The sequence below is a fragment of the Plectropomus leopardus genome, chromosome 4 (genome assembly GCF_008729295.1).
Source record: "Plectropomus leopardus isolate mb chromosome 4, YSFRI_Pleo_2.0, whole genome shotgun sequence".
Lineage (NCBI taxonomy): Eukaryota > Metazoa > Chordata > Actinopteri > Perciformes > Serranidae > Plectropomus > Plectropomus leopardus.
Genome location: NC_056466.1, coordinates 12,791,769 through 12,805,663, shown reverse-complemented (window position 1 = coordinate 12,805,663; position 13,895 = coordinate 12,791,769). Strand labels below are relative to the sequence as shown.

General features: G+C 40.0%; 1 protein-coding gene across 4 annotated transcripts in view; it reads left to right on the top strand.

The window, feature by feature from the left end:
- npnta (nephronectin a) overlaps window positions 1-13,895 on the top strand; it is a 62,826-nt gene that overhangs the window by 36,127 nt on the left and 12,804 nt on the right. For all 4 annotated transcript variants that reach the window (XM_042485954.1, XM_042485953.1, XM_042485952.1 and 1 more), the window contains 5 exons: window positions 4,002-4,121; window positions 5,443-5,562; window positions 8,939-9,073; window positions 10,668-10,790; window positions 12,108-12,509. In XM_042485954.1, coding sequence (XP_042341888.1) covers window positions 4,002-4,121; window positions 5,443-5,562; window positions 8,939-9,073; window positions 10,668-10,790; window positions 12,108-12,509 — 900 coding nt within the window. The remainder of the gene's footprint in view (window positions 1-4,001; window positions 4,122-5,442; window positions 5,563-8,938; window positions 9,074-10,667; window positions 10,791-12,107; window positions 12,510-13,895) is intronic.

Sequence of the window (13,895 nt, the reverse complement as noted above, 5' to 3'; positions counted from 1 at the left end):
TTTAGTGTTTGTTCTGGTTTAAAACATTGGGTCCATTTGTTTTGGAGAGGAAGAGACCTTTGGCTCCTGGTAAAACCACCAAATCATTTAAATCTTAAATTATCAGAGAAATATGGTGAGCACAGATTAGCAGGTGCTCCATAGTGGCCCATCTCCGACATACTAAAAAGCATCAAAGAAACAGTGATTCATCATGTGAAACTGCTTTAGTCTGTGTTTTTACTGGTTTTAATCAGTGGGTCTGTTTGTTTTGGAGATAAAGAGACCCCTGCAGATAATTTTGTTCCCTATGAAAACCATCTGAACCATGAGCACCAGGAGAAGTTTAATCTGCAATCAGTCGCAATCTGCAATTCTCATTGGCTAGATGCCACTCAATCCCCTGCAATTTAATGAAAGAACCAGTGTATAAGGGTCTCTTATCAAATGCATTTGAATTGCTTGTAACACAAGCCCATCTTTAGTGGAACAAAAACAGTTCTGACACTCCTAAATGTCTGCTCCTTGTTATTCATACTCTTGTATTCAGTGACAGTAACTATAAACGTTTCAGCGGCCCTCATCGAACAACTGCATTCACACATCGACCCCTGTATATCCAGAGGAATTTACAGTTATGGAACATAACTTAAAGCCAGGTGGCACTTGGTAAAGTGGGATTCAACAAGCGGACAGTTGATGCAAATTCCAGCCGCGCCCTTTAAATCAACCTACATGGCTTCAGTGGAAGCTGCCATTAATAGAAGGTGGGGTCTGCGGTTATACAAACAAGGAATCCGCTCCGTCATTTATCCAAATTAATCTATGGCATCTGTTTAATGCAGGAGGTATGTGGCACTCAAAGAATGCACCCTGCATATGTTCATCGAGCTAAACATGGCGCCATTTACAGTGCGGCCGGCCAAGATGAAAACGACCCCCCCATGTGCTGTACAGTGAGACGAAATCTATTTGTGGTGGTTCGTATCCCAGAAACAGCGGTTGATATTCATAGTTCAAGTTATTTCTATTTCTTGGGGCCTGTGTTATCATTCCAATGTGATGGATTCCTGTGTAGTTACAAGTTGGATTTTCCCCTTTTGGGCTGGGTACTCTCAATAGACCCCACATTTAGGTGAGAGGCAGGATAACATGTTTTGTTGATACAAGGAACAAATATGTGAAATAGTTACTTTCATCAACACTCGTTGTCTATGTCAACATTTTAAAGTCTTTAAAACCCACCTGCACACTCTCAGGGGAAAGCATTGGACCAAATCCAGGAGTCATTCAGTATTTGAGCCGTTATTTAATTTGAAGGGGTGTTTAAATAATCCACTAAAATTAGTCTAAATTATGTGAAAACTCAAACTAAAAGGAAATATTACAATTTTTGTGTGAGATCTGAACTGCATCAAATCATTACAGTGAGATTTGGCTTAATGTGTGTTAATTCTTACAGGCTGCAAAGTAATGTTTCACCCCCCTTAGAGCCATGAATTGTGTTTTCATTACCCAAAACTGCAATAAGGTTGATTTCGAGAATGTCCTGCTGAAGTAGGAGTACTGTTGCTTTTTCAAAATATTAGTGAAAATGAGAAGTAAGAAAGCATTTTTAAACCTACCTTCTTCAATCCAGTGATGCCCTGCAAGAGTAGTGACACTATTTTCTTCATGAGAAAACTTAATCTTGAACATTGCTTTAGGATGAAAAAGAGGTTTAAAGAAAACTGAAATGAAAAATCTTCCTCTCTGTGTCAGAACAGCATAACTGCGGGCTCCTCTATAATCCCTCTCTTTCCCAATGTATGACTGCAGAGAGAATCAAGAATCCACTTACATTAATTATTGAGTGTACTCAAACAGAACAAATACACCACAAAGATTCTCAATTACTCTAATGAGAGTAATTAGTTACTTTCCACCACAGATAATGGCAGCATGATCAATATTCTATTAAGAAAGATGTGCATCCAGAATGCATATTAGCCTTATTCGCAGCAGAAATTTTGACTTATGGTAGTAGACAAAGCACAAGTGTTAACAACAACAGTTAGGTCAGCACACTTGTGTCAGTATTTAATCATTTATTTGAGGGAGAACAATGATTTGGCACCAGCCAGTATGGACCACCTAAATGCTTGTAAGCATAATTGTGACTATAATGTGCCTTATGTCCCTACCTGAACTACTGCGATGCTCAATAAATGATATCTCAGTTTTTTAGATGCCCCCATATGCCACTTAATACAGACATTAAGTCATCAGACAAAGCAGTGCAAAATGTAAACAGACCAGAAGTCTTCCATTGTTGTTGTTGTTTATGGTGCATGTTAATTACACAAAGCAACACTGGGGATGCACAAATATAGGACACGATGCAATTGTTTCCCAAATGCTCCATTTCACATATCCATGCTGATAAAATACCCAGAATTTTGAAAAAAACTGAACCTTAGAAGACATTTTGGAAGAAAAAAAAAGTTTTACTGACCTTACACTCAGTATGTGGACAAGAAGCCAAAATGTAGAAGAAAATAACTGTTTTCAAAAAAGACCTGTAAATGTGTTGACAGGGCCTTAAATGAAAGTAATTTTTCTTATTCAGGTCAAGTGAACCAATCACACAGATATTATTAGCAACAGTGATGACTGAGCTGTTCCATTAAGGTATGCTAGAGAGCCAGCATGCACAATACCAACACCCTGTACCAGCAACCCTGAATGAAATGTGGACATTATTAATGTTATTTTCTCTCTATGTGTTTAATACAATGACTTGTCAAATTATCTGCCATATAGAGCCAACACGCTCTTATTGATTCATTTGCTACAATTTGGATAAAAGTCACTTTACAGTCTTTAAAATAAGTGCTCAGTAGAGATTACAATCAGACATAAAATTGATAACTTCTTAAACTCAGCTGCTATTAGCATTTTAATAAAAGATACTTAAACGTGTCATAGCAAGAAGTAACAGATTATAATAATTAATGACATTAATGGTGTCTCTGTTCCAATAAGGAGTGTCGGTGTGTCAACTCAGAGAGGTTGTGCCAGGGCCCAGAGACTGAGATACCAAAGTGGAATAAGAACATGATTAATGTTATTAGTTACACCCGTACATCTCCTGCTATAACATGTCAAAATGTCTGCCACCATTAAGGACAACAGAGCAATCTAGCTGTTGGTTTGCGACATTTTTAATGTTGTGAATGTCGCTTTACTTTCGTTACAGTCCTCAAAATAAGATTACAGTGAGGTCTACAGTAAGAAGATATAAACAAAAAAATATTTATTTAATTTAGCCTTTGTAAACCCTTCACACAGAGGACAGTTTGACTCCTTGTCGTAGCAAAAAGTACATAGGTGTAACTAATGACATTAATGGTGTGTCTCTGTTTCATTTAGGAGTGTCAGCAAGTCATTCCTGTGAGGCAACATGCACAACACCAGAGCCCTGCGACTGAAATATATAAATGTTGTGCTGTGAGAAGGTTATAATGACTTGAATTTGCATAAGCGTTTGACAGGTGTTGAGCTCAGGGCATATTCCTTTCTCCCAGGAGCCCTCCCTGCTCTGGAGTCAGACAGCATCATTTTCTAATACGATTTTCACGGGCTGTTGTGGGTGAGATTTCACCACTTTTATGTCTGCATAAAAACAGCGGAATTATATGTAGCTATCAAAGGGAGTTGGATTTTGCAGCTACAACCACACGGAGTTGTGGTGACTCAGAGGGGCATACATAGTAGCATCTTTTATCACTTGCAGGTAATGGGCAGGTTGACAGTTGACACTGGCTTCCTGTTAAATCATCAAAGGGGGAAGTTACAGGCCTGTCAGGACACGGCACTTCCTCGAAGACACCCCCGCCCCTTACAGACACACAAATTAACACACCCACAGACACACACATATAAATGGATGGGTGAGGTTTGACATTGTTAACCTCTTCACCTTTGCCCTCTGACTAATTTCACCTTTGCAGTCCACTTATGCTGTCTCTCTCTGTCTGCAGACCTGAATGAGTGTGGGCTGAAGCCGAGGCCTTGTAAACACAGGTGCATGAACACTTATGGGAGTTACAAGTGCTACTGCCTCAACGGCTACATGCTGATGCCTGACGGGACCTGTGGAAGTGAGTCTTTTACACACACACACACACACACACACACACACACACACACACACACATCTCTGTTTGTGTTGTTGTCTGAAATGTGGATTTTCTCACTCTTGATCTGTTTTCTCCCTTATTCTCTTATTCATAATCTCTCTTTTTGTAGCCTGGGTGTGCTACTTTGACGCCTTTCTTCACTTCACTACAAATGTATTCATCTGAATACCAGCGCAAAGCAATGCTGATGACATATGCTCTATTATAAAATACATTTTCCCACTTGTGTGTGAGTACCTCTGACAGCAGCTTCGCAATCCTTTGATAGACTGTTTTGATTAAAGCCCCACGTTGATCCGCTTCATTATTGCAGCGCTGCAGTCTGAAGGACCCCTCTGAAGAACCCTAAGAGGCCTAAAATGAAAAGTATAAAAGAAACACAATCTTAAGACCCTCGAGTGAATGCGCACTTCGTATTGGTTGCCCTGAGGCATTCCACAGAATGGGAGTTAATGCCTGTACATGTCTCTCTGTAAACTCTGTTTCCCACCTGATAACTATTTTCTCCTCACGTTTCCACTTGAGCATGGCGTGACTTTCAGTGCCTCATTTTAATTAGTTCTTTTTTATCAGAGGAAAATTCATTTTCCCCCCTTTTAAATTCTGAATTGCTCACCACTTGGGGCAAAGTATTCCAGGTGTTGTTGTGTGATGATAGCATGATAGTGTTAAACACCTTACTGCTCGTCTTTTCTCCCCTGCTACTGCTTTGATCAATAGATCGCTGTAGCATTTAATCAGCGCGGCCTGCCTCAGTCATCAAACTGTGCTCCAGGGTGCCTGCGGCAGCTGAAGTAGCAGCGGCAGCATGAGCCTCACTTTTAATTTCCTTTTTAGGGTCCGAAGTTATTGAAAGAAGCTGCTCCATTATATTATTATATGGAGGGTCTTGATCTGCCCGGCACGGCTCAACAACAGAGGTGCTGCAAACCACTTCGATAAGATGGAGATGGATTAGGATTCTTTAGGTGTAGGAGAGGATGAAAGTGGGTGAGGGAGGATTGCGTGGGCTAAGGTGTGAGCACAGTGACTGAGCAGCACAGGAATCTAATAATGGCGGAGTGTGTGCTGTTCTGTTGTCTGCACCTCAGGGTCAACTCTGCTAATATCTGAAAAGGCAGGCAGTGGCCTGGCTCTCACACACTAGCTGGAGGATAAAGTGTGGATGTGAGAAGGAAAGAAAAGTGAGAGTGTGAGCTTTATAAACGCCCCCTCCTCCCCATTATTTTCCCTTGTGGCCCCCTCGTGTTAATATGTGTTGTGTTTTTCCCTTGTCCATCAGACGCTCGCACTTGTGGCATGGCCAACTGCCAGTACGGCTGCGAGGTGCTGAAAGGAGAGGTCCGATGTCAGTGTCCATCGCCGGGACTTCAGCTGGCTGCGGATGGAAGAACCTGTGTGGGTATGTACTGTTCTTTATATACCTCCACAGGCTTAAAAACTGAGCCTTGTGTTACCACTGCCTCCTGCATCTCGTGTAAAGCATCATGAACGGGAATGTTCTATTTTCATTTTTTTGTGATGTTTTTCTCAGCCTTTAAATTAGCTGAGTGATAATCACATGCAACTGTTTTGGCAGAGCAAGAAAGAAAAGTTGGCAGGGAAATTGTAATTTTGGAAGTCAAACAAAACATCTCAGTGAGCAGAGCTCAAATTTGTCCAAAAATACTTACCAGTCCACCTTGTTTTTCTTTGATCAAGGACCCCAACAATTTTATATGACCAAATGGCAACTTTATTCTGCCTACCTCCTACAGCTTTTACAGCAGAAATGTGACCACCCCCTCCACTCCTCCTATGCCCCCCTTTTGCTTTCATTCAACAGCTCCTCAGATGGGTAGCTAACAGATGACGGGGGCAGTTAAGGCAGTTAACCTGTGTTAGGTTCAGGCTGTTCCAGACAGGGCTGTTCCTGTTCCACCGCCTTAGTCCCACTTAACTGTGGGGTAGCTAATATGGGGCGGATTTCTAAAACAGGACGGGCATCAATCATGATAAATGATGGAGGAGGGGAAAGAAAGGTTACCTGCAACAGGTGTTACGACAGTTAAATTGAAGGTTTCTGGATCCCCAAGCAAGTAATGTTTTATGTAGGGTGTCTAATCATATTTATGAAGGCATGGATGGATCATGAAACAATGGGCCCCTGGGCACAGATATGCAAAAAGCTCCACAACCTTTTTACCCATAAGAGCCAGACATACAGAATTGGTGGTGGTTTTGCCTCTATTTTTGTTAATTTGCATCTCTGTAGCCTCATTCCCACCACACACACGCACACAAAAACCCCACTGACATTCACTAACATCTGACTTTTTAATGCAATGGGAAAGTGTACAATCACATCCTGGTCAAATGACTGCAGTAGTCACAGGTTTTTATCGCCTCCAGCTCCGATTGGCATTGATGGAAGCACAACAACTGGGTGAACGCACTAATTTCAGCTCCTTGATCGGTGAAGTGCAATGACGTGCCACCACTAATTACTGTCCGTGTCCTGCTAAGCAGCACTAAAACATCAATCCAAATAAGACTGCACAGAGTTTGAAAGAGACTGAATCAGTAAGAGCTATAAAACAGAAGTAACCACTGTAGAGTTTTCACAGACCTCTGTCCATGCTGCTCTCTACTGTTTAATTCTTTACTGGTCTTTCCGTGACTTCAAATGGACACACCAAAGCAACCCACACAGACACTTACTTATCTGCTGTAGAGCCGTGCACACAGCTCTGCTCTACTGGCACTGGGAAAGCAGTCTTTTAGTGGGTTTACCCGTGTTTAAAAACCTGCATGCACATGCTAATTTTGGTTGAAAATAATTATTCATCATTGTTATGCATCCTCTTGTGGTTTTGTTTATCTTTGTAGTAATTCAGGATCTTTTGTGGCTGCTTTGACCTTTTTTTCATAGTTTACATATTGCAGAAAAAGACCAGGTGGGCCGCTGACACTTTAGGGCCCTGGACCCACAGCCTCAGGGGCCCAAAGTCTCCCTTAAGTAATCCCTGCATATTTGGAGGTGATTCCTTTCAGTAACCAGAGCCTTGTTGGAGAGTTTGTGTAGATGCAAAACTGTTTTACTACAATTCCCGAGAATACCCAGTAAGAGACAAGCATGAACTCTCCATCTGCCCAGTTGTTGTTGTTTTAATTTTTATGAAGTAGCTCCAATAGATGTGGGGAATTAACATCAATCTATGATTTCTAATATATAAAAAGGATGAATTACTTAGGATGAAATAATAGGAAATTAGCAGAAACTGGAAAAAAAGAAAACCAAAGTGAAGCAGCTGTTAGATGATACATAATAAACAGAATTCACCGCATTTACAACACTGACAAGTGCTGACAGTGAAGATACATTGAAAGAGAATGCAAACAAAGTCAGTGCCAGCTGTGTTGTTCACAACCCTGATAAATGACTTAGGGAGGCTAAGTCATGAAGAATTTGATAAAGAGCTTCTATTTTTTTGCAAGTAGCAGTAACAATTAAAGAAGTTTTACTCTTTATCTTTTGCTTAAGTCAAAAATAGAACTATTAGCAGTTTTACAAATATGGACTCAGATGTTTGACTAAATAACTTTTGGTTAATTGGATTTATGATTTGATGTGAAAAGTAGTCTGTCTCAAATGTCAAATAGCACTTTTAAAATGGTGCACCTGCTATTTGTGTACTAAAGATGGATTAAGCAGGAAATCTTTTAAAAACGATGTTTGAGGATCCACTTGGAGGAAGTATTGACTTGTTTTGCACTGTGACAGAAAAATTAATGACAAAGTGTATTGATGTTTTTGCATTGTTGCAGAAGATGGTATGAGACTGCCTCATATTTCAATCCCGCCTCTCATACAAATTGCTTAATCTATCAGACAAGTTGTCAAGTTAAACACAATTGTAGAGCTTAATATTGGCTGATGTATATGTAACTATAAAAAAAGGGTTTAACTCTGATGCTTTGAAAAAAAAAAGAAATCAGTGCTGTCTTCAAACTTCAAACTAGGAAGTAACATTCATTAAAGCAGGCGTTTATAAGCAATATTAATATGAATCTTGACACAGTGACTGTATTTATGTGTGCATGTGCGCGTTATGTAAAACATGATAACTCACCACTGCTCTGTCAGTAGCTAAATAATTCAACTGTTGGCTATTAAGTAGCTCCACTGGAGCAGTTTGGGACTGAGCACTGATGAGAACCTCAACAGTAGTTGTTAAGGGATAAGAGAGCTCTGCACACTCACTTCACTACCTTGTTTTCCCAGCTGGTCCAGGTGTCGCTGTGTTTTGAAGGTCCTTTAAAACGACAGTCCCTGTAGCGCTGCGCTGCCTCAGCTGCATTATGCAGCAAATAAATTAATGATTTTAAGGCAAATGCGTAGAGCCTCTCCGTGTCTAAATATTAATGCCCACATGCCTGCAAAGGTGATCAACAGAGACACTTAGAATAGGTCTTTAAATAATGAAACAAGGTATTGTGCATTGTATTCTGCTCACTGAACAGAATACCTAATGTGCTTTGTTCATAAATGAATACTAACCAGGGAAGGTGAAAAAGTCTTCTGGTATGAATAGAGATGTTTGTTTAGTTTTGGATTAAATTGCCTTTTTTTTTTTTTTTATGCCTTGAAGTTTTCCATTGTGTTATTTTGAATGCATTATGTACTGTATGTGACCAACTCTAAAAGGATTTTTCTTGCAAAAAACGATGAATATATTATGTTTTAATTTTTTTCTTCCGTGTAATAACCTGCATCTTTTTCTTTCCTCCTCTTGCAGATGTGGATGAGTGTGCCACAGGGATCGCAGTGTGTCCCAGGTTCAGGAAATGCATTAACACCTTTGGTAGCTACATCTGCAAGTGCCACGAAGGCTTTGACCTGCAATACATCAATGGGAAATATCAGTGCATTGGTACGTCACAAGGTCTCCGCAGTGAGGCTTTTGCAGATAAACTTACAAAGGTCATAGATGTGCTGACATGTTTTGACTCATAACCCAGTTATTTTTAGTGATGCAGGTTTGTTTTTACATCAGACTGAAGGAGCAAATGCAGATGCTTTGTGCCCCCAAAATATACGCCAATGACTACATTTATCTGATAGCTTTGCAGATTAAGTTTTTACATACAAAACACATCATCAGTTTATGAAATATGATGCATTATATAAATTAATCTTCTCACACTACTTGCATTTTCCACAATAATAGGAGATGTTTTGCATATAAGGTACATTTTGCTGATTATATGTAATTCTAATGAAGTAACATTTTAAAGTGTGGCTTTTACTTGTGATGGAGCACTTTTACATTGAGGCACTGCAGTGTTGCTCGTTTTAATGGTAAAAAAGCAAGATGCTAATTTTACTACACTGAGATCTCTCCACGGAACAACCTGCCCATGCATATTAAATAAAGCCAAACAAAATACCTTTTTAAAACAAATCTGAAGGAGGAAAGGGAAGGGGTTGATGATTAACCTTTGAGGGTGACAATTTAAAACAATGGGCATGAAGTTTCAAGGGAAATGAGTAGCTTTTAAAATGTCATTTGTTTGCTCTCAATGATTTTTGTTGTTTTAATCAAGAATTTGGAATTTGGGAAAAAAAAGTGTTTTTAGTAAGTTCTGCCTATTGGGATGTTTGTGTCATGATACTCATTTGAGTCATTGATTCCTTTTAAAAATTGAATAAAATCATTTTTCAAAAATCAATTAACAGTATTTAAATATGTAATGTTGCATATTAGAGTTTAGCATTACAGTCAAACATACCACTGATTCTGACATTCAAAATGTATTTAAAATTAAAACTGATAAAGAAAAAGGTCATTTTATGCTGCCTTAAAAAGTAGGATCACAAATTCTATTCTTTTACATTTTCAAAGTAAATTAAGTGGTAAATAAAGAAAACACTAAACGACGAAGAAAATAAAACCTCTTCAGGATTCCTCAGATTTAACAAACTACAAACAAACTAAACTAATTCAAACTTCCATGATTCATGTTATTAAAATTTGCCCAGTGCAGCAGTGCTCCTATATAGCAGTAGCTATAATGCTGTGATACAATAAATGAAATGAATTATATGCACCATACTAAACAATATTTTACATTTGAATAAATACTCTATACAAATCTACATGGTTATCTTGAATCTTATCAGCATCTGGAAAATAAGCCATCTCCAATCTTTACTTATTAGTTTTTTCAAAACAGTTTTTTTCAAAGGCAGTTGCCCTCAGAAATGCTTCAAAGACCTTGTGGCTCTATTTCACAGAAAATCCTTAACGAACAACTCTCATGATGATTTTTTTTGCCCTGGCATTCACACAGGGATCACTGTTATTCACTTAAATGCTTTCACTAACAGCACGTATGACATAAACTTTGAGCCCTTCTTGAAGTGGATCTGAAGCAATTATCCTTTGATATTCTTCTGTTATGTCTCAAGGTTTTTTTTTAATACTTGCAGCTGGGTAGCTGAATGTTGTTTTCTTTATTTTTCAGATGTGGATGAGTGCTCTTCAGGTCAGAGCCACTGCAGCAACTTCGCCACTTGCTACAACACGCCGGGCTCATACAAGTGCAAATGCAAAGATGGTTACAGGGGGATGGGCCATGACTGCAAACGTAAGAGCTGAGAACAAAACCCCTGGCCCCGATGCTCACTTTTGCAAAGAGGAACAGGGCCTCACATTTTTGTTATCTTTGCCTGTGTTTTTTAAAAAGCTCGGAAAGCAAGAAGGAGGGAGGAATAGGCCTCACAAGCACAGAGCCGGGACTGAAATTCCTTTCTTTGTAATGGCTGTCAGTCATTACCTAAATCACCTCAATCCATTATTACATATGCCCAGAGTAAGCCTTGACTCCCTTTTTGACATCTGGCCATTTTAATCAGTCAAAAGAGGAGTCATCATCAAATGTGTGGTGGTAGTTTGTTTCATTTTGCCAGCCGACACACAGGTCATTAGTCTTTCCGTCTGCAGTTTTTAACAGTTGCTCAGTGGACAAGAAGTCATTTATTCTCCACAGTTATTTAATCATCTAACAGACACAACTGGTGTAGCAGTCCATAGAGCAAAGAGGATGCCTCCCGGTGTAGTGCGCTGCAAATATTTCACCCTGTCGCCTCCCCAAGGGGGTGTGAGCCACAAGTGCTCGGGGAGTCGAGTTGCAATATCCTATTTGTGTATCACATATCAAAGTCGCCTGCAACCTGAGAAGGCAATAACTGAGTTCAAACCCCTTGCCTTTGTCCACTCTCATTCCTCACTCATGAAACCCTTATGAAGCCCCCACCACATCATACCAACCCCCCAGTCTCTGCCTCTGCTCCTGAAGTGAAGAATGTGTGGAGGAACAAAGGAAAAAGGAGGTGTAACTTTGATGACATCAGCAAAGCGAGGGTGATCTCCAGGGCGCAGCAGCCTGTTTAAGTGCAGAGATCATTCAACACACACAGAGCAGCTTTAGCCTGATGCTGCGATGCCTCGGGCTGTGAACACACAAAGAATTGCTAATCAGGGCGAGCACATGAATGGATAAAAAGCCACCGTCAGAAAGCAATATTGATTTCGAACGTGGGGTGTCTCAGTTTGTGAAGGCACCCTGTCATATTGCACGTAGCCATTCCTCTTTCTCTCTTTTAACAGTCCCATTGAGGAAAACATGTCCAGAATTGTCTTTTTAAAAGCCCAACATAAGTGAAAAAATGATATTATGGGCCTCTCTTGTGTATGATTTGCTTTAGTGAAATCTGAGACACCCAATTTGTTTCAGGATGCTAACATTTAGTTAAGAGATACCAAGAGAAGTCTCCGTAGATGAATGAAAGCTCTCTTCTGCAAAAGTCAGACTAATCATTGCCGTTAATCTGCAATTTTACATCTCATTAACTTTTAAGTGCTCATATTTCAACACTCCATCTGCATTCTCTTATTATTTCAGCCATTCCTAAGGTGGCTATTGACCCCCCGAGACCAGGCAAACTGCCTCCAAATCATCACAACCGCATCCCCGACATAGATCAGTGGAGGACTACCACTACCATCCGCCCACCAGTGAAAATCTTCCCTGTTATCCCCAAATCAACAACTGCTGCCACGACTACGACAACCACAACAACGACCAAAGCACCTCCAAAGAGGGTCACCCCACCTCCACGCAAGCCAGCAATACCCACCCGGAAGCCGTTTATCGCAACCAGGAAGCCACCGGCACCCACGCGCAAGCCATACATCCCACCAAGGCCAGCAGCTCCAACCAGGCGTCCCCAGCCCCCGGCACCGGTCACACCAGTAGACAACACCATTCAGAAGGAGGTTACCAAACAGAGGGGAGATGTCCACAGTAAGAACTTCTCTCTATATACTATTCCGTTCTGGTTTGTTGTAGATGACATTCCTGTTAAAATGCACACACAAGTTATTGACCTCTAAATCCAAGGGCTATTCACAAATATGATTAAAGGGTTTGAGCTATAGATGAGAAATCAGCATTTTTCTTTCTTCAGCTGATAACTTATTAAAATAGAAGGGCACATAGAGAGTGCAGGCTTCAGCTAAGGCTAAATCCCCATCTTGCAATGTTAACATAAGTGACAAATAATTTGTGATTTTGCCCCAGGATTCAGATCCACTACAAAATATATGGTGTACTTCCATGGCCCATGCCTAACTTTTCCACCAATTTTAATAAAAATCAGGCAAGTTGTTTTTCTATTGGCAAACAAACAAACCAAACCAAAAATATCCCCTCCTATTTGAGGGTAATTATAGGCCTCTTTACAGATATTAATAATGAAAGCAAAACTTTAAACCCTCATTCACATATTTTTTGGCCACTTGGGGGCAGTGCCAGTGCTTGAAGCCATAAATACAACATTAACATATTATCACTGCATAAAGGTGTTATAGTTAACCCGATAGCAGACAGTTATCTTTTTACACATCCAGAGAGATCCGGAGATTGGGAGCATTATCATGATGTTATATATTATAGTATGATTTATTCTGAGTTGTGCTTCTGTTCGCCTGACCAAAATAAGTCCTGGATTTAGAGCTCTTTCACACCTACCTCATTTTGTCCAGACTTTTTAGCCTGATCACCAAAATTACCTGGGTAAGACCTCCAAACGAACCAAACAGCCAAACCTCAGCCTGACAAAAAGAGAGGGTTTTGGTCGTAATCAAACTGAGCCAGTTTAATTAAAACATTTTTGTTGATGGTTTGGACTTCATGACCTATTACAGGAAGTTTGAGGAGGCTCAAACGTCAAGTGATCAGAGTAGTGTAATGACTTTGTGTACAGTCAGTTATTGACAGCGAGTGGTGGTGGCCATGCTCAGAGCAAACAGGTGTTGGTGATCCTACCAGCAGAGAAATTAGCAGTGGTAGCAAATGTATAGTGTGGGTTTTAGTTGGTCCATGAACAACGCAACATAACAAAAATTGTGCAAGTTGATAATTTAACAAAAAGTCAGTTGGAAAAAATTCACAAAACTTTGGAGACTTTGCTTTCATTTTCTGAGAGAATTAGAGAGCGGATACAAGAGGACCATTTGTACTGAGTAGGTTGTGTACAGTGGGTGTTTAAAGTTATCACTGAAACATGATCTAAATGTTATAGCGGTGAAAGTGGACCAAAACAGTAAAGTTGTGAGCTGTCAAAACAATGCAAAAAGCTGAGAGATGATGAAACACTCTGTACAGCTATGTTTACTGATAATTCCCTGT